Source organism: Myodes glareolus, chromosome 23 (assembly GCF_982192425.1).
Source record: "Myodes glareolus chromosome 23, mMyoGla1.1, whole genome shotgun sequence".
NCBI lineage: Eukaryota > Metazoa > Chordata > Mammalia > Rodentia > Cricetidae > Myodes > Myodes glareolus.
The window spans coordinates 29080438-29101670 of record NC_142048.1 but is presented as its reverse complement, the minus strand read 5'-3'; the positions used below and the strand labels follow the sequence as shown (position 1 = coordinate 29101670).

The window sequence follows — 21233 nt, the reverse complement described above, 5'->3', positions numbered from 1 at the left end:
ATAGGAGAAAGAAAGTTAAAATGGTCTAGGTTAGGTCTCAGGAATAATGACGCCAGTGTCATGTCCCTTGGAATGAGCCGGTGTCCAGCCTTGCCTTCCCTTTGAGTTTCTCCTTTGTGGCCCTTAGGAAATGACGCCTGCTGCAGACTCCTGCTCTCTTCCCTATCTTCTGTGTGAATACACACCCTCTAGGAGTTCACAGCAAGCTCTCACCCCTGGGTGAGAAGCACAGCTATCCTGCTGGGTAGATAGTAGGAGAAAATGCAAGTTGTTTCTTATGGCTTGAAGGCAGATAGAAGTGGAGGGTAAGAACAGTGTATGGGTCTCATTGCCGAGAAGCGTGTTCCAAACAACTGTATGTTTAGGAAAGAGAGTTGCACAAATCCCCGTGTCTTTAAAGATCCCCAAATAGCTATGGCTCAGCAAGCATATTGTTAAGAAAATATAATAAGTACAGTTTCACGAGCTGTGTCTCCAAATGTTTCTGTTCTTTCAATTCAGCCTAAGCTCCGAGGGACATCCTCAGGGCCCTAGCTGCATTCATAGGAGGAGCCTTATCCCCTGAAACCCTATAGCAGACCCTGCGTTGTAAGAGGTGGTTTGTTAAAATGGGGCCTGAACTGTGGGAGCCGGTGAAAGATGATCTGAAAGAAGAAAGTTCTTGTGATTTACTGACCTGGAACACCACCCGGAGACCTTAAATCAGGGTCCTCAGTAATTAACGGCTGAAGGAGAAAAGCCCTGGGCTGGAACTCTGAGATGCAGCTATGGTTAGCCTTTCCTCCTGGGACCACAGAGGAAACAGACATCAGGGGGTTAGGCTTTAGATTAGCCATGAGCGGTCTACACTGTTAATAAGGTTAGTCTCCCCGCCGCCTGTTCCTCTTACATGTTTCAGTTGCTTGTTTAATGCATACAAGCAGCCAGGGTTTTAGCGGATTAATACAGTTGTGCGCTTTCTTGGCAGAAGCAAATGGAGGGTGAGCTGCACATTTGCTTCCCCGTGATTATCGTCTGTGGAGACCACAGGAAACCTAACAGTCAAGTGTCGGTTTGGACATGGAGTGGCTTCTGCCTTTGCGCTGGGAATGGGGCACCTTGAATAGGGCTTTACAGGCCTGCTGTTTGGAGGGGTGAAGAAACCTACGAAAGGGCTGTGTGAGGCAGCCTGGCACAGCCTGTCACGAAGGTGTGCGAGGGAACGGGACAGTCAGGAAAACCCCAGAAGCGCTGTTGGTTGGTGAAGGTGGGGAAGCAGATGGAATAGCTAACATCTAGGAGACAGGTGAACAGACGGCAGCCTAGACCCTTGAAAACCGGAGTAAAGACTGAAGATAGTGTTTGTGTTGCCTTTATAAATACGGACTTATTTTCCCAGAGTCTGTGTAAAATCCTTAGGACATTCTGTACACATTTAAATGACCTCCTTATAGTCATTTTATAAATGAGGCAAGCATCCCAGTTTTTTTGTTGTTGTTGACATTTTTTTTTTTAATAAGCTTTCTGGAACTGAGTTTGTTCTTTTTTTTTTTTTCCCTGAATTTTCATCTCCAAGCAGCAAGTTTGAATGAGCTTCTTTTAGTATCTTCCAGTGTTTAATTATGGTGCTGAGGCCGTCTTTCCACATCTCAGACAGTTGTTAGTGCACTAATTATAAGTAGGCTTTGATGAGATTTCTCATTTAGGGCACACAGGCAAAAGGCTTAATTCATTTTCCTCTCCTAACAGCGATCCTTTTGTCAACAGCGTAGATTTTAACAACTTTTTTTTTGTTTGTTTGGATATATCAAATATCAGTTAGGGTCAGTTTGCTTCTTTTAACATAAATTGTGCCTTTGCTCAAGGCAGGAGCAAGGCAGGAGCATAGATATTTTATTGTTTGGAGCCTTGACACTGCCTGCTCACGCAAGCAGAAGCACCAGAGCTCCATGGTATGCCAAGGACAGGGGAGGAGCCCCAGACAAAAGAGACCAGTGTGGGCTATATGTGCTCCAGTGTCCTCCAGTAACCCGTGGAAACTGACCCCACCTGTGCTTGCGTCTTCACGCTATCAGCTTGGAGGAGTGACCCACAACGTAGAGTTGCCCGATAAGTTTGAAGGTTACTCTTGAGGCCTGTGCCTGCCTCACAAAAGACCAATGTCTTCTTCGTCTTGGTGCATTTGTTATCTTTCGGGCTTTTGATACAAAAGTCGTTTTTTACTTTGTAGAAGCTCCCTTGGTACGGTATAATTAACATGCAAGTAAATCGCACACACTGAAAACCTGCAGGTTGGTAAGTCTTGACATTTGTCCGTACACAGGAAGCCCTCACCTCTTCAAGCCATGGGCATACCCTTCACTACAAAGAATTTCCTCTTGGTATTCTGTCGTCCCTGTCACTCTCATTGCCCCTATCCGTACACGGTCTCTGATGTGCCCCTGCCTTTATATTAGTTATATATAATACATTTGCTCTTAGAATTCACATAGATGGTTTGACATGGTGTAGGGTTCCATACTTAGCGTGTTTGTTTGAGATTCATGCATGATGCAGCTCTGCATGAGCCTTAAGTCCCTCTTTGTATTCTTATGCAGATACAGTTCATTCATCAGTAATTGGTGGGCATTTGGCGGTTACCATGTTTGATTATCCGTAATAATGCTGCCGTTAACATTGATGTAATCTTCAGGAGATCATATAGATCCACATCTCCTGGACTTCTTGTAGGAATGAAAATTCGGAAAAATCATGAAGGCTGAAAGCTCATGGAGACTTACTTTGTCTGCTTTTGTCTAACATCTAGTGCCTTGTAAGCTGTTACATTGTCTATTTTATTTGTTTTTGGTATTTTTAGAGTGTAACTCTGACCACTTGATAGAAATATGGGAACTCAGTTATTGCTTTTTTTTATCTTAAAAATGCACATTCAGTTTTAGATATGCAATAAATACGCATATATTCCTCCCCCACAAAGTTTCATTAAAGGAGTAGTAGATAATGCCAACCAACATTGTGTGTGTGTTAAGTAATCAAAATTGAACTTGCAGATTAATTTTAGATATAAACTTATTAGTATCATGAGTTTCTAGGATAGTGTCATGTGTTTCTGGGGTTGGTAGAAAAACAAATCAGAGTTCACTTTCTATCTCTCCAAACCATACTGTCCAGTATAGACTGTCCTTCAGTTCTGGCTGTCTGTGCTGCTCAGAATGACCATTTATCACCTGCATTCTGTGCCTGCCAACATGGGACGTAGATGTATGTTTTAATGCCTGCACACATACCTGGGGATCACGTGCCTTCTGGAATATATTACTCATTTTAATAGGTAGTGGATACACACGGTGCAGAATCCACAGGGCATAGAAAGATTCCCCATGAAAAGTTCGACTTTTCCACGGTCCCCTTGATTCCCCTCTCTGGTATCTTAGCCACGTGTTCTCATTTTCCATATTGCTATTCCATATTCCATCTGGCATCTGGAGCCTCGCCAGGGCTGGAGGTGGAGGATGACTGAGCGGTTGCCTTTCACAGGCAAGCTCACAGTCCTAGTCAGGGTGACTCTGGCTGTGACGAACACCACGACCCGGGGAGGAGAGGGCTTATTTCACTCACAGTTCCATGTAACAGCTCATCAAAAGCCGCGAGGACAGGAACTCAAGACAGGGCAGGAACCTGGAGGCAGGAGCTGATGCAGAGACCATTGAGGAGTGCTGAGTACTGGCTTGTTCCTCCTGGCTGGCTCACCCTGCTCTCTTACAGAACCCGGGACAGGGATGGCTCCATCCACAACAAAATATATATTATCAGTCACTGTCGTGAGCTCTACTGAGTGGGCCTTCTGGCCTTACTTAGAAGGTCTGCAAGTAATGACACTCAGGAGAGCAGTTCTCTGCTTTGTCCGAATTACATTTATTGTATAGGCACTTCAAGGTCTTACAGTTGTTCTGGCACAGCCAATGAGCAAATATCATCATCATAAACAAGGATATAATATCACACAAGCAATGTCACACAAGCACATATCTATTTCTAAGTCCTAGGCAAGCATTACTATATTCTATCTAATAAGGCGTTGGGGTGTACAACCTGATGATGGTTCGTGGCTCTTGACGTAGACGTCTGGATCAGCAAGTCTTGATCCGCAGGCAAGAGCTAGTTCTCTGGCTCTTGGAAGATCTCTGGTCCAATGTTTCATTGATTGATTGATTGATTGATCGATTGACTCTCGATGCTGTAGAGTTTCTCTGGCGCCTCTCCAGCAGAGTCTCTAGCAGATCATCTTGAGAATGGCTTCTGGTCCTTTACCTCACTTTTTATACTATTCTTCAGCCTTACCTCACTCTTCCCTGCGTCACACTCCACATTAACACTACTGTCTGCCTATACGTCACTCTTAGCATCACTGCACACATTTTCTGCTAGTGCTGTTTCTCCTGGACTTGCCCCAGACTTGTCTTTACAGACTCATCTAGGTTTTGTCCTTACAGACTCATAACAGTCACTGATTATGAAAATGCCCTACAGGCTTGCCTACAGCCTGATCTTATGGAGTTATTTTCTCAGCTGAAGCTCCCTCCTCTCTGATGACTCTAACTTGTCAAGTTGTCATAAAACCGCCAACACACTAACCAACCCTGAGCCCCTGCTGCTCATAAGCCCTCTTGTTTAGCTGAGCCTTTGACCCACCCTGCCCTGCCCTGCCCTTAAGCTGGAATCTCCCCAGGCAGCCCCTATGCCAGCTGCTTGATGGTATCTAATCCAGCCAACCCCAAGTTCCTTTTGCAGCGGTAAAGGCTCTTGCCCATGCTTTCCTGACATCCTTTCTGCCTCTTGCCTGGTCCCAATGTTTTCCCTTGCTGCTCTGCTTAGGGAACATGTAGTGGGACTTACGAAACCAGAATCATCTCTTGAACTTTCCACAAAATAAAACAACAAAAACTTCCTCTTCCTCTTCTTCCTCCTTTCCCCTCACCCCATAATGGGGATTGAACCTGAAGACCCATGTATGCTAGGCAAACCTTCTACCACTGAGCCATATCCCCAGCCAAAATTGCAAGGGTTGGAATGAGGTCCTCCTCAATCAAAGTCTGTTCATTTTGGGATCTGTAGTTTAGTGCACATTAGACTTTTCGAAGTGCCGCTGGTGTTCTCTTTGGACTAAGTTCCATTGTGTATCTCACTTGTCTTTGAGAGTTGAGCTTCAAGGAGACAGGCAAAGAGAGACCAGCTAACCTTGTTTTTTCTTTCTTTTTTTCTGATTTTACTTATACTTTCTAACCCTTCTGGTATCTCTTAACTTCATTTTAACCCTTCATTGAGAGTGTGAAGCACAGTCTCTACTCCTTGTACTTTGTATTATTTTACAGTAACTTCCACACCCTCCAGTCTTAAATCTTTAGGAGAAGGTTACAGACTACAAACACTTTATTTGCCTTTTCCCTACTTTACAAATAATTACATGACTTCAGAGAGGTCAGGACCACCCAGGGGCCGAAGCCACAGGCATGAATTTCTGGGCCTCTGCTTCTTGGTATAGTGCCTTTGATGACTGAGTGTGGTTTTGCAGCATCATTATGTATCTTAAAGACTGCTGTGTCACCTAATAGTTACTTTTAGGGTGATACTGTTTCTGTGGCACTTTTCAGTTTAAAACCACAATGCTCTTAAAGGACACTAGAAGTTTAAGCTTGCTGCCAGTAACTGTGCATTGCAGGAATCGCTGAACTTTTTGCGTAAAAGACCACAAAAGTTGTCCGGTCGGCAGGCTGTCCAGTATCTGTCACATCCGTTCAGTTTTTTGTTGTTGCTGTTTTTGTTGTTGTTGTTTAGTTTTTTTAAAGCTCAGTCTATCATCTAAGAAATGAAGACACATGCCAGATGACACAAGGAACATTGACGTTTGTTTCAGTGTCTCCCAGTGTTGTGTTCAGTCACTCACAATTTAAAGTCCGTACAAGCAGTGGCCCCCTCCTCTCATTGCTTAACAGTGGGAGTTAAGGTATTGATTTTTTTTTTTTAAAATAGGGGCAGGAAGTGGCTATTTAAATTTAAGTCTTTCTGGAAGAACAATATCCAACTTTCCCCACTGCTGCAAGCTAGAGTGCATGGAAGGGTGTACTGAGTGTCCCCTCTCCAGGTTCTTCCACATTGAAATTGCAACAATTAGACTATTTGTTGTCAAGATCACATTTTTTGAGACTTAGCAAGTTCATGGTAGATGCTTAGAGGTGGATAGTGAACTACTAATTTGTTCCTTTTGCCTTTAAGAAATAGTTTCTCACAGGAAGATAAAATATGTCTGAATTTTGGAGATTTCGGTCCTTGTGCTTTTGGTATATCTTAATATAAATAACTAGAGCCACAAACGCCAGTTCACATGGTTGACTCTTGGTGCCTGGTGGACTTCCATTATTTTCTCCTCGTTCCTTTCGTAATCTTCTCTGGGACTGAGTTGTTCCTGCTCAGATGACTACATTAAATTTTCTGTGCTTTTTGGAGAACACCAGTATACTGGTTATTTTTTTTTTTTAAGTTTCCTTGTAAAGATGTAAAACAGTGTGTTTAATACAGAGCTGTTGATGTCGGATATAAGCGATGGTGTGATTGATGAGTCCAGTCGAAGATTACAGATAGATTGAGTAGAGATAGAATATTTGCATTCAGTAATCTATAAACCTTTCTAAAACCACAGACGCCCTACTGTGTCTAGTAGATGCACTGGGCACCTGTCCAGGTTCCAGCCCCATGCGTCTTCAGTAATGAGTCTTGTATTACTGAGTAATGAGGTAATGAGTAAGTGGCGTTTTATTGTGGCTGGAAAGGAGACCTAACAGTGCAATAGGAAGCAGCTACAGCTGCGAACGACTTCCAAGGATTTCCGGTGACATTTGATAGCTCTAGAGAGGAAGGAAATGGAGGACCGCTCTTACCACAATGACAGGAATTCATTTACAAAGGACCCAAAAAGTTTACCTGTGTGTATTTGTAAGGACTGTAGACTATTTTCTTAGCCATTTCTTATACCAGTTTTTAGTTTGTAATGGAACGTCTTATCTCTAAAGTTTAAAAAGTCAGGTTTTATTCTCTGCCATTTCTGCACAGGTCAAATCTGTTTTCAGGGTATCAGTTGGGTCATGGAGAATTCCGCTTTTCTATGTCACTGAATGTCAGTGATTAGAATTACATTTAAGATTTTACACTTAAAAGGCTTACGTTGAAATGAGCTGATAGGAACCTTCAGTAGGTCCAGTACCTTCCTCCCCTTTCTTCTCTTTCTCCCTCCTTCCCTCCGCTTCATAACTTGTGTAGAATACTAAAACCAATTAATTCCTTGTGAATTCGATTTGCCTTCTGCTCTTGTGTTTTGAAACCACCAATTTCCAAGAGGCTGTAAAAGCAGAGGGAAAGCCGGCGATAGTGGCCTCCGCCACTCCCCGAGTGACTTCAGAATGGCCATTTGATTTATTTTATTAGTGTTTTCTGTGGGGCTCTGGAAGTTTGAGTTAAATGAATGCCGAGCTGCTTCTCAGCCTTGACAGCCTATGAATAGAATTCCATTTTTGGCCCCAAGCCTAATCCTGCCGGCACCAGTACCACAGCGACGAACAATAGCTGCTCAGATGGCCACAGCTGCCAAAGAGCCCCCAGCCGACCACACTTAGACGTGGCCTCAGAACACCACCTAAATGAAGACAGTGCACGCTGCAGAGGCCTTGGGCTCCCCGTCGGAAGCTCTACGGGAGTGGATGCTGAGTGACAGCTATCGGGAGAGTTGAACGTTTGCTTAGGGTCTGCCTATGAGGCCACCTGCGTCTCTAGCACAGGAAGTTGGAAGAGGTGCTTTCCTGCTTCCCCGTTGGTCTCAGCTGAGCAAGGACTCTGACTCTCCATTGTTGGTTCTGATCTTGCCTGTTGCTTGGTTCTGTTCCTGGCGCAAGTCCTTAAGGGCCAGGACCTTTCTGTATCCAGTTATTGTATCCATGACAGAACCAAGCACAACACTGAGTGTGGGAATGCTACTCAATCCCTGCTGCTTTCCAGTTCACTGGTAAAGGGTTTAAAAACTCAGCCGGTTGGAATGGTTCCGCTTTTCATGTGCCCTCTTTAGCATCCGTGGCTTGTCTGTCTTCCATCCATCTTCTGTGATCTTCGCAGCTGCTACAGATGGCTTCTTTCTTAAGCCATTTTTATTTTATCGGCTTCTTGGTACAGATACGCGGGCTAGGATGTTCTTAGAGAGGGTGCTTGCACAGCCATATGTTGCACGGTGTTTTGTAGTCACTGTCTCCTGTATGGATGTCTCTCAGTACATCTACTTTAATATGTCATTCTGAAACATAATGATTTTCCCCTCATTATTTCCCCTGCGACTGTAGTTTCTGAGGTCCTTGCAGCATAAGTAATGCTAAGTGTATTTCAGCATTATACCATCGAGACGGGAAACCCGCTTAGCAGCCCAGGGGTTGGGGTGTATAAGGTTCTGTCTAGAACACTGCCTTTAAGTGCTGCTTTTATTCTAATGATTGACACTATCTTCAAAGTAAAAAAATGGGTATCAATGTATGAGAGGAGCAGAGAGACGGCTGAAATAGAAAGGATGGATTCGTGAGTGCTGGGGAGTAAATGTACATTTTCTGACTAGAGGGGAGATTGTCAGCCGGTTAGATTTGGAGATGACGCCATGATTGATCTCAGTGTGCGCTTCGTGTTGCTGATTAAGTGAACTGTTGAGAACATAGAAGAATTTGTTGATTTTTTTCTTGATCCTTAGTTCTAGCAGTTTTATAAGCAAGACCTTCTGTTTCATAGACATTAAAGGCATATTTGTTATTGTTTTTGTTAGTGTTACTGAAAAAATAGCAGATCACTTTTTACTGTTTTAGTTTTTGGCTTTTCGAGACAGGGTTTCTCTGTGTAGCCCTGGTTGTCCTGGAACTCGCTCTGTAGACTGGATGATGTCTGAAGGTAGCTTCCCACGGGCTGCTCTCCCTCTGAAATCGTTCTAGAGTTTTGGCGTGTTGCTTAGAATTGTGTCTCTGGCTGCAGGACCTTCATTGTGCCCCTCGGTCTGGTTGAATTTAGAGCCTTTTCAAAGTTAACATGTTGTCACCCGAGGTTCTTAGTCTCAGCTTTAGAGACCTTGGTTCGACAGAGGCCCCATTGCCATGTTCCAGGGTAGATGCACCTTTTGGCTGGGGCTTGCCATTCAGCTCACTGTAGAAGGCATTTACCCAAAATAAAGAAAAGTATGCTGCGAGTCAGACACTTATAGAGTGCTTTAGATTGTAGGAGAATTGGTTTGTGCAGTGAGAGGCTGTTTTACAAGGTAATGCATGTCATGTTGAGTTGGTTCAGCTAACCAGGGAAACTTGTCTCCCGTATACCACCGTGTATAAAAGTTTGCCTTGTGTTTTATCCATGGCTGCAGAGTTGAGGCTTTAAAAATGTTTCGTTTGAAACTTTTCAATCTAAAATTAATTTTACCCAGTAAATTGTTCTCTTATATCTTTTGCTTCCAGCCTTAAGGTATTTTTAAGACTAAAGTTTATTCGAGGAAAAATATTCATTAAAAACTACAGATCACTACCGTATTAATGTAAGAAGTGAAACTCTCTCTTCTTACCCCCTCCCAGCCTCTGCCTCGGCCAGTTCTCTCCCTTCTCTTGGCAGCATTGGCTCGCCAACATTTCTGTCCGCATTTCGTGCATGCACATCGCATTTATGCCGGAGGCTCACACTGGCATTTGCCTTTTTGTTCATGCAGCTCTCTTTGTCTGGAAGTTGCTCAAGCACCGCTGTACGTTTGCCCGGCCCACTTATTGGTGTATCTTAGGCTGATTGTTTTGATTTTCCTTCATGTTCCAGATTCTTAGAATGCTTAGCTTGGTGCCAGAGGAAGCACCCAGTTATTGTGCTAAACAGGAAGCCAGTTATGGTGGCTCACACCTGTAGTGCCAACATTCTGGAGCCCAAGGCAAGAGGATCACAAGGCCCTGGCCAGCCTAGGCTAATGATACCCAGTCCCCCACCCCCAACAAACAAAGCAAAACCAGCTCCCAACACCACTAGCAAAAAGTACAGCTTTTCCTGTGACCAACTCAGCTTTCTCTACTGTAATAAGACCAGAAGGCGCAAGACAGCTCTTTATTGGGGCCTAATGTTGAGCCCAGACAACTCCAGTCAGCCTGCTTATATAGTTAGGAAAGACACCTGGTGTACCATGGGTTAGTTTGTAACTCCACCTGTCACTGCACTCTTTCCACTAGTCAGCCAGTCAGATGCCTTCAGTTAGGGACCAGTCACAGGCCTCGCCTTCCCTTGTGTGCGAGCGTTTTGTTGAGTCACTAGGAGGGATGTCCTTCCTGGTTTGGGCCTAATCGAGCATAGCTGTTACTAGGCATAGCAACCAGCCAAGGGTCTAGGCCTCAGCAGTGGCTGTAGGCCAGGTTATCTGGAGGTCACTCAGTCTTGACTTGCTTGGTGTGGATTCTTCTAAGTTGCCTGGGGTTGTCCTCATTGGAAGGAGCCTCCCTAAGAAGTTTGTGGCTTTAGCAAAACCTTGGTATTCCAGTAGTCTGACTGCACTTCCCTTAGGGCACCTTCGTAATGTTCAAAACAGCTGGGATGCCATGATAGCAGCTTTACTGGACCCCTAAGTAGGTGTAACTTGCTTAGAGGCACAAGGGAAGGATGTTTGATAGTTGTCAATCAAAAGGTCCTCTCTTCAGGTCATTCTACAGCTTGCCTCCGGTAAAGAAAAAGTATGCATGAAAGGACGCTGGCACCTGAAGACCCAGCACCAACATTCTGTCATCATTGATACGTTCATTAGCTCCTAGACAAATCCTTCAGGCCTCCCTGCCCCGATCTGCCTTCCCTTTCAGGACAGGTGCTTTGTGTGACTTTCAGAGGGCGTATTTGGGGAAACCATTCTGGCAAACACATTGACAAGAATGCAGGCAGAAGCAGTGGGTGTTTGAGCTGGTGATTAGGACACCATGACTACCACTTAGGAGCTGAATCTGTCAGCTTTAAACTATGAGAAAGAAGCCATCCAATGCGGAAAGACGATACTGGTAGACTAATTAATATTCAGAAGTTGGGGTTGAACAGGAAGAACTGATTTGGGGGTATTAGACAAAGCTATAACGTAACAGTGGTATACTAGGATTCTTTATCTCCGGCTGGGTCCCGTGAAATGAGTGCTCACTGGGCATCTGAGGACTGGGCCATGGGAGAGTAGTAGCCCCCACACCGAAATATTGGAAGCTGGGCATTTGCGAGGCAGATGTTTATAGGATTTGGATTTTGATAATACACATATGTACTATTCCATGGTAGCTTTAGAGTCTCAACCACAAACGTTTTCTAAGTTTTGTAGGTTCACGTTGGCATTTTGGTACTTTGAAATGAGAGACCATTTAAAGGAGCAGAAATGGTCGGTGGCTTTTTAAGTCCTTTAAATCCAATCTGCAAACCCACTCCTCCAGTTAGCCTCACCACATTCCAGTTACTCAGTGGCTGTGTGCGGCTGGGGGCTGCTGCGTCAGACAGTGCAAACTTGAGAGGCTTTCAGGCTAAGGAAAACTGCTTCCAACAATGCGTTTGAAAGACAAAGGCCTCAGCAGCTCATATATTATTGGGAAAGGAAAACAAAAGAGGTTGAAGAAGTAGAAAGGAAAATAAAGTAGTGGTTTGGTGTAGTAACTGTCGGTTAGGTGAATGCCCGCCCCGCTCCTTGGTCTTTGCCCCTTCCTGGTTTTAGTCTCGAAGGATAACAATAGGAAAAAGTCTAAAAGTGAAGTTTCTGCCAAGCAAGGACAAGCAGGGCTGCACACACTCAGGACCTGGTTCTGTAGCTTTGCGGTGAAGTCGTGAGTGCTCCGCTCTTCGTGACGGTTGGGCCTTAGTCCTACTCAGAAACCAGGGCTGCTTCTTCTGGCTGCTCCCCTGTGTTGTGTCTGAGATGCTGTTGTTATTGTTCAAACTAGCCTCCTTAGTTCCTTCATTCTTTGTTTCTTCAAGAGCCTTAGATCCCCTTCTCTCCGTGTGTGTGTGTGTGTGTGTGTGTGTGTGTGTCTGTCTGTCTGTCTGTCTGTCTGTGTATGTGTACAGGTACATTTCCTTGTGCAGGCCCATGCGGAATCTAGAGGTGGATGTTGAGTGTCTCTCTCTCTCTCTCTCACACACACACACACACACACACACACACACACCCCACCGCCTTCTTGCTCTCTATTTTTTTGAGGTATGGTCTTTCCCTGAGCCTAGGGCTTACAGTGTTTGCTAGGCTGGCTGGCTAGCAAGTCTCTGGGATCTGCCTGTCTCTGCTTCTCCAGGGCAGAAGTTACAAGTGTGCACCGCTTTGACAACTGTTGGGTGAGTTTTGGCAAGATGAACTCAGGTCTTCATGCTTCCAGAGAAGTCACTTTAGCCACTGAGCCATCTCTCCAGAAGTTTCCTACTTTAATGTACGTAGACTTTAGGCACTGATGGCCTGAGTTCCTAAACTGCCAACATGCCGTGTAATTTTTGAATAAGAATTAATCTTTGGGGGGAAAAAAAGAATATCTTTGGAATCTGAGAGAGAGAAAGAGAGAGAGAGATAGAGAGAGAGAGAAAGAAAGAATTATCCAGTAGGTAATATATTTGAAGATCAAAGCCTAGTCTCTGAGCTTTTAGTAAGCTCTATAGCCACCATGATAGTCACTTGCTGTGTCAGCTGGACTTAAAGAACCAGCTATCCTAAACCTGAATGGACTTTTAAAAAAAAAATCTTAATTTAGATCAGGATTCTGTTGACGTTTCTGACCTTGTACAGACTTGGCTGATCGTTTTTACAGAGGTGGCTTGCGACTGGTTGGTAATAGGTAGCTCTTCTTAGTCGGGTGCTTGGCTCTGAGAAAGAAGGGGAAGAGTACAACCTGCAATTGGCGATCCAACCAAACTCTCATGCTCTCGGGCATTAGCCTTCTCGCCGAGTGTTTTCTACGTGCACACCACTTAACTTGTCAAGTTCTCATTTCTACCCCTGTCTCTCGGAGACAGGACTCTTTGGTAGTCACGTCTGGGTTCTGAGCAGGCAGGACAAAGAAGTTAAATAAGCATGTAACTGCAACTCCATCTTCACCTGGTCAGCCATCTCTAGGCACTGTGTGTGCTGGCTGCCTCTTGAAGACCTTTTGTTGTAAGATGTCCCGTGGTAAAGATTTTTAAAATTCGATGAATATTGACACATTATAGTGCATCAGACAGCCCGTCTTAACTTTCTAAGTTTTGGAAGTAATATGAAAGATTACAAGTGAGTTTTAAATCATGTTCATTACTTTCTGTAAGGTTTGGGGGTGCTCCTCAGTTTCACAGACGTTTATGAAGTAGATTTGTAGCTAACTAGTAACTAGTGGGAAGGTAGGAAATTGACGTCTTCTTCCAGCCTGCCCTGTATAGAGAATGTAATCAGGGAAGGAAAATTTCTAGTCTTTGTTCTGTCCCCCCCCCCCTTCTATTTTTAGCTTCAAGGTACTGACAGAAAAAAAAAACAGAGTTACAAAAAGAAACACTTGCTGGTGCATGTTTTCTGCCTTTATCTTCTCTTTCCCTTTCTGTCTTCCTTTTTTCGGACCTACTTAAATGAATAGGGAGTAATCATGGCCACTTCTCCCTTAAGTTCTGAGGAAGTCGTAATTAAGACTTTTTTAAGAATTGAAATGCCACAACACAGTGAGTTGCATGCCTGATGTGATGGGAAGCTAACCCCCTCATCAGGGACGCACAAGTCTAACTGTGACCTCGTTAATGAGTTACTGGTGACCTCGGAGAAAGCAGCTTCCTTTTTGCTCAGACACCTGACCTTGAGCATTGTGCTGTTTCTATTACTGCCTGTGTCCTTCTGGAATTCGGGAGGGGCACACGGCATTCTTGATGGAAAGGAATATATAATGCTGTTTCTTATGGCATCTAATGCCACTGAGTTATTATTAACTGTAAAGGTTGGTCACCCAGGAACGTTCAGGTTTGAAGCAGGGGTTTGTCAGGTGGGGAGGGGGTCAGGCGGGACTCAGCAGGAAGGAGACTTTAAAATCAGAATAATGAAGAAGATGAGTATATACATGAGTAAGTGCAGAGGTCAGGAGCCAGAGTACAGGGTGCTGACCTCTCATTTGGGTTGGTAAAGTGGAACACACCTCAGAGGCTCCTAACCTAGTTCTCAGCTGTGTTCAGGAATTTTATTTCAAGTTCATTTTGCAGGAAAAGCCTGTAGTTAAACACTCCTTGGCTCCTCTCAAGTCGGTGTCCTCATGCTGTGACGTCCCATGCACAGGCACGACCTCTCCTGGTGAAGGCTCCTGGGAGGATTCCTAGGACAGCTTTGATGGAATTCTCCCGGTGGGAGCGCTGTGCCTCTAGAAAGCCTTCATTGGAATTATCACATGTCCTGTCTGCAAAACTGTAAAACACACACGCAGAGCTTCTCTCAGGACCTTGGTGGGGGGTTGTAGTCTACATTGGGATCAGTGCTGTGGTTTAACCATCCTTTGGTGTGGGGCATGGCCCACATAGACCATCCCTATCCCTGGGTCATTAGCCCTATTGAACCTAACAGTTGACTCCAGGGGAGTTTAAAGTGAAGGGCTGTCAGAGTACATTGGAGCAGGTCTTTCAGTTCACCGCATTTAAATGGAACCTCTGTGCCCCGTGTTGCAGTAGGGGGTATGGATGGGGCAAGGGAGTGGGGAGGCAGGAGGTATTTGGCTGGACGCCTGGAAGATATGCGAGTAATTCTAAATCTAAACCTGTAAAGGGGTGTCGGGTAGCCTGCTTCCCTACTGAACGGGTAGTGCAGATCACTAAGTCCCTCGTTAGCCGTTTGATGTAAGTAAGTATAAAGGGAAATTTTGCTGGGCACCCTTGGCGAGTGACTGAGTGAGTGCCAGGCGGTTTGTCTTGTGAGCATGCCACGCCGTTTCCTGTGCCATCTTACACAGTGGTTGACGATTTGGTCAGAGCATTAGGACAATTAGGTGGGACAATGTAGAAATGAGTTCTTGTCATTTTTAACTGTTTTGAATCTATAGTTCAGGGGTGGTGGTGGTGGTGGTGGTGGTGGTGGTGGTGGTGGTGGTGGTGGTGGTGGTGAACCTCTCATGGAAACAGGATTAACAGGTCTCTGCCACTGAAGGGGAAACCTCGTGCCACATTGGGCCATGCTGTCCTGTTGTTACTTACCGAACTGCTTGTCTTCCCTGAGCCCCAGTCGTCTGTAGCTATAGTCTGGGGAAAAGCCCAGTATCTAACGATAACATAGGCTTCTGTTTCATTGAAATGACAGTACCGCTGTGCCACAGCGTGTGGAAGTTAGCCGAGTAGATCTGAAAACCAGAAGCATTGAGTCAGAGTTAGCTAAAATACACATCTTATATTTATAAATTTAGGGAAACATTTTAAATGGCCTTTAGTTGCTTCTGAGAACGTAGTTATAGGAGAAAATCAATTATTAAGGAAAGTTGGTTTTTCTTTCTAATGTGACATTTTCGTAAGCTCTTTGAAAATTCCTTATATTTTGATCACACTCATTTCCAACCCCTCAGTTCAACCTTTATCCACTCCCAACTTCATGTTCTCGTTTTTAAAATACTCCACCAAGTTCAGTTATGCTGCATAGGCTTATGGGTATGGGGCCACCCACTGGAACATGGTCTACTCATAAAGGGCCACACTCTCAAGAAGCTCTCCTTGCCTGCCCAGAAGCCTTCACACTGGCAGTAGCTCCTCAGTAAGTGGTAAGGACTCGTGAGCCTTCCCTTGTTCCATCCTGGAAAATCAACCGGCTTGGTTGGGTGGACAACCCCAGCCGTAAGACTAGTTCCTGAGTTCCTTGAGCTATTCTCCTGGCAGTGCTGGGAAGGAGGAGGACCGCCCCAGCACCCGCCTGGGAGAAGATTTTACCTGAGCTCCCGGGTCTCGTTCTCACTGCACTCCCACTCCAATGCACCCGTCTCTGCCGATAGCAGTTTTGCAGGAGGCTTTATTCGTTGCAAGAAAATGCAACGAATTCCCGTGGTTAATAAATCAAACAGCCAGGCATGGTGTAACTGATGGTATTTTGTTAGGATCAATAAACTTGCACCTTTTTGCAGGTCTCATCACAACCACGTCGAGGAAGCTGGACCGGGAACAGCAGGATGAACACATACTTGAAGTAAGTCTTCCTTTGTTTCTAATTACTTCTGAAGCATTCACCTCCTGACCACCCTGAGAGCACGTCTGGCCTTCATAGCTGCTAATATTTAATAATGAATACCGCACACACATACCTCAAGCATCATCAGAATAAACAAATTCCGTCATTAGAACCTTTCTGAATTTTGTACATCATTACATGGAAATTCTCACACACGTTTATAAATACATTGGCAACCAGTGTCCTTTGAATCTCATATTTGTTTACGGAAGTGGTATTTTTCTCTGTACATCCCATAGATTTCCTTTCCCTCAGATATGCCTTTAAGATATGCTCATATTTAGAGATCCAGTTGAACCGGTAAAACTGTGTTTTGTTTATTTCCGGATGGTTTTATTCTTAAATCATTGCATTAGCCATGCAGTTTTACACTCGGGTTTGTTTATAACCTAAAGACATTTTCTAAAAATATCCAAAGTAAAAATAGGTCGAAAACAAACATCGCCCCTTCTAAAATGTTCTGGTTAATTTAAGATGTTTCTGCACTCATTTCTTTACCTCGTTATGACTGGGGGCCAGTCATTAGCGGAATGAGGGTGACGGGGTGGGGGGATTTGAAGGAGACTGGTGGAAGGTAGCGTGGAGACCAACAGGGGCAGCCAAGAAAGGCGACCCTTGGAGATTGGGTGTAGCAGAGCGAACCAGGCCTGGGGGCCAGATGCTTTTGTTATCTGTGAGCTGACTGTGTAACATGTCTATATCCTAACAGTGTAGTTTGTAGAGAAAATTCTCCATGATGGCAAGCTGTTTCTTTCTTTTTTTCTTTTCTTTTCTCTTCTCTTCTTTTCTTTTTCTTTTTTTTAAAGATCGTATTCCTGATGGTCATAATGATGCCTTCTTAATTTCATCTTTGGGCAAGATATCTTAAGTTATCAGTAAAATGTTAGTATTTCTTTTTAAGTTTGTGTGTTTGTGTATGTATGTGTGTGCTTATGTGTATATGCGCACACGTGCGTGTGGGTTACCAGCTGGTTTCAGAACCTAAAAGTCTCACTAGTAATTCTGCATTTTCATACATAGGTTGTCTCACTCCCTTACATCCATTTTCTTCATTACAGAGCAGGGTTTTGCATTTTCATTCAGTTACTACAGGGATTGACTTGAGGAAGGTATGAGTGCTAGCGAGGGAAGGCGCGGGTGAATGCCCCCACCCCCACCCCATGCTGGTTGTAGCTGCAGGTTTCCTATCAGCTGTACACTTGCTCTAGACCCCAATACACAGTGAGTGTCAGAGGCCAGGCAGGAGCAGGAGTGGGCATAGACAGTACAAGGTATTGATGGGAAAGGCAGCGTAGGAGTCTGTGTGCAGGCCGTGTGTGTCTGTCATTCTTTTGTGTCTCTGTTTGACTGTCTCGGAGAAAAGAGCATCTCTCTTCAGTCGTTAGGAAAGCTATTTGTTGACATGATTTGGTAATGAAGCCTAGGATGTATTGTGCTTGGTTAAATTTCTTCTCTACTTAAGTTCTCCACCTGTGCAGGTTATCTGACACGTGACAGGAAGGAAGGTTCAGAGAGGTTAGAATGAAAACAACAATTTGATCCTGAAAAGCTCAGGAAGATAAACTTTTTACTTCAGTGACCAAAAGCAACGGCCACAAGTCCCTGTCGACAGAGCCACACTTTTATAAGTAGGATTTAACAACTACCAAATTTCACGAAAATTTTCGTTCTCCCAGTGTTTTTAATATTTTCAGTTAATTTAGAAGGTGGTGGAGTTTGATTGAAAGAGGTCATCACGATCAAGGTTCACACTGTTGTAAATATGAACCTTCAAGGATGACATTGACCTCAGCCGTGTCAGCCGCTAGAGCAAGCCGGAGCCCATGAATCAGCTAGAAGCAAGTGACTTGACTTTGCTTTTCCTGAAAACCTTATTCAATGCAATGGGCTTAAATGTTTGTTTGTCCTCAGAAGTATTTAAAATGGCAAAAGAAAACCGTCAAAGCCATGGTTAGTGTGCAAACCTGTAGTATTTAAAGTTTTAGTTAGTGGCCTATGCTTCAGAATGATGCTTTAGCATACTTCACGAAAAACCCTAAAAATGCAATCTTTTAATATAGCATATGGAGAATTTGCGTTTGAGTCTGCAAAATGGATCTTCTTAAGAGGACTTAAAAATATCCGACATATCTTTCTTGAACCTAAAACTAGTTTAACATTTGGTAAAGTTGGTTTTGCCATTGCTACAAGGAAGGGGGAGACGGGTAGCAATGCGTGAGAAGTGGCAGCTGTGTCCTCGCCGCTGTCCAGGTCCCCATCTCTCTGCCGTAAAGCCAGGAGAGTTCGGCTCGCCTTGAGAGGCAGCGGGATGAACCTTGGTGTTGTGTGAGCTGTAGCTCCTTTTGCAAACCCTACCTCACCTCAGGAATGGCTCCACTTGCTATCTTCCTAAAGGCTGCCTCTTACTTTCGAAACCCAGGTAACTGTTACAGACAACGGCACGCCCCCCAGGTCCACCACTGCAGGGGTCATCGTGAAAATCCTTGATGAAAATGACAACAAGCCCCAGTTCCTGCAGAAGTTCTACAAAATCAGGCTCCCCGAGCGAGAGAAAGCGGACGGGGAGAGAAATGCCAGGCGAGAACCCCTGTACCGTGTCATCGCTGCCGATAAGGACGAAGGGCCCAATGCCGAGCTGTCCTACAGCATCGAGGAAGGGAACGAGCACGGCAGGTTTTCCATCGAACCCAGAACGGGAGTGGTTTCATCCAAAAAGCTCTCTGCGGCTGGAGAATACGATATTCTTTCAGTGAGTTGGATGTCTCTCTTGCCTTTCTGGGACCATAAGCCGTGTGGTTCTTTCTCTCTGGTTGAGAAAGGGACAGGCGGAGTTGGCAAACGGTTGGAGAGTGTGGGTTTATTTTCTCTGTCAGCCCCCACGCCCGTGGCTGTGGCTCTGCAGCACGCGTCCTTGTCGCCAGGCATCGAGCATGCGCCGTATTCTGATACAAGGCCGGAGTATTTGAAATAGACAAACCCGTCTAGACTTCGGCTCGGAGGTGTAACCTGTGCCTTGCTGTTTTCATCCCTTTCTGGTCCCGTTTTTCAGATTAAGGTAGTTGACAACGGTCGCCCTCAGAAGTCATCAACCACCCGACTCCACATCGAGTGGATCTCCAAACCCAAGCCATCGTTGGAGCCGATCTCCTTTGAAGAATCGGTTTTTGCCTTTACCGTGATGGAAAGTGACCCGGTGGCTCACATGATTGGGATGCTCTCGGTGGAGCCTCCGGGCCTACCTCTGTGGTTTGACATCATCGGTAAGCATTGCTCACAGCTCTTGTCAGCCTTGCGTGGGTTGTACTGAGGACCTGACAGGGTTTTCTGACTTCTGTTCACTTTATAATGTTACTATGGGGGAAGATCTATAGGTGAAGAATTTTCTTAAACTATAATTGTTTTGACAGCAGCAGCGGCAGCAGAAAAATCTTACAACATACATTAAAATTACTTGACGTAAGAACTCCTGGGTGTGTAGAGATGGCTCAATAGAGCACCAGCTGCTCATCTAGGGACCAGAGTTTATTACCAGCACCCTCATGGCAGCTTATAACCCTCTATAATTCCTGTTCCAGGGGCTCTGATGCCCTCTTCCAGCCTTTACAGTCACAGCATGCATGTGGAAAAACATCCACACACATAAAAACTTAAAAAGAACAAACATAAAATAGGTGTTCGAAAACCATTTAGTCAGTTGACATTTTTGCAAAAACTTACTTGGTGGGGGGGCATACACAGGGGGTTTCAGGAACCTAAATGTTTTGGACCAGGTCCATATCTATATCATACACATATTATTCGTGATTCTATGAACTTTAAAGCGACTGCAGTAGCTTCTCAGTATTTTTACATCTTTTTCCAGGAAGCCTGGCCCTCCTAAAAATTACACACGCTTAAGTTAGCGTTTTTGCTATTTGATGGACTCACACTTAGAATATTCGATTTGCTTTTTTAAAGATTATGTTAGAACTTTACAGTGCATGTGATCCCCTGCCTTTCCCACCCCCTTTTAGACAAACGCAGGCCCTGAACTTGCCAAGCAAGCTCTCTGCTACTGCTCTACGCACTACGCACTTACCCTTGTTTTTGCCTTTTTATTTTGAGACAGGATTTTATTAAGTTGCTCAGGGTGGCTTCAAATTTGTCACCCTTTCTGCCTCAACCTCCAGAGTAGCCAGAATCATAGGTGTGGGCTTCGATTCCTAGCCTTAGGCCTTTAAAAAATTCTTTTCACCACATTTTTTTTTTTTTTTTTTTTTTTTGGTTTTGAGAGGGGGTTCTCTGTGTAGCCCTGGCTATCCTAGAACTCCCTGTGTAGACCACACTAGCCTCAAACTCAGAGATCAGCCCGCCTCGGTCTCCTGAATGCAGGGATTAAACATACCCCACCACCATGGGCTCTGCACAGTATTTTAATTATAAGGCTGCTTAATGAATCAGAAGTATGTTTGTTTGTGACCACCATCTCCACTTGGAACGCAACCACTTCTTCCTTTCACCTCGTAGCCAGGTTGCCTCTTGCCTCCGAGTGTGTAAACCGTTATCTCTGCAGCCGTGGCTGGTGTTCTTGAGGGGGAATGACGATTGCCGTCACTAACCATAATCATGTTTTCTTTCTCTTCACTTCTCTCACGTTTCCAGATTAACCAGCTTCTGTTGTACCGTATCAGACTTGCTTTTAATTCCTTACTGTTGGGGACCGGTTTGATTGACTGTTCTTCTTCTGTGCTTGCTTTCCACGCTTGCTTGCTTCCTTTGGCTGTGTCAGGAGATGCACTTGCTAGAGACGTCTTTTACATCTTTCAGATGACATGTGACCTGAACTGTACAGCAGAAGGTATCTGCTGAGATCACATAATTTGCCACATGATTATGAGATCAAAAATCAAAGCATGGATTTTGTTTTCAGAGTCGGACCCCCCCCCATCCCAGTTCTTTCCATAGTGTATATGCATGACCACCCATCCCAGTCACAAGCGTGTTGACTCTTAATTGTCCCTGCATCAGT

General features: G+C 44.7%; 1 protein-coding gene across 5 annotated transcripts in view; it reads left to right on the top strand.

Moving 5' to 3' along the window:
• The window catches only part of Fat1 (FAT atypical cadherin 1), a 119156-nt gene that overhangs the window by 56786 nt on the left and 41137 nt on the right, over positions 1–21233 (top strand). For all 5 annotated transcript variants that reach the window (XR_015736210.1, XM_087901054.1, XM_085680239.2 and 2 more), the window contains 3 exons: positions 16122–16183; positions 18645–18974; positions 19275–19485. Coding sequence is in view for 4 of the 5 variants with exons in the window: in XM_087901054.1 (XP_087757180.1) it covers positions 16122–16183; positions 18645–18974; positions 19275–19485 (603 nt within the window). In the remaining variant the exon portion in view is untranslated. The remainder of the gene's footprint in view (positions 1–16121; positions 16184–18644; positions 18975–19274; positions 19486–21233) is intronic.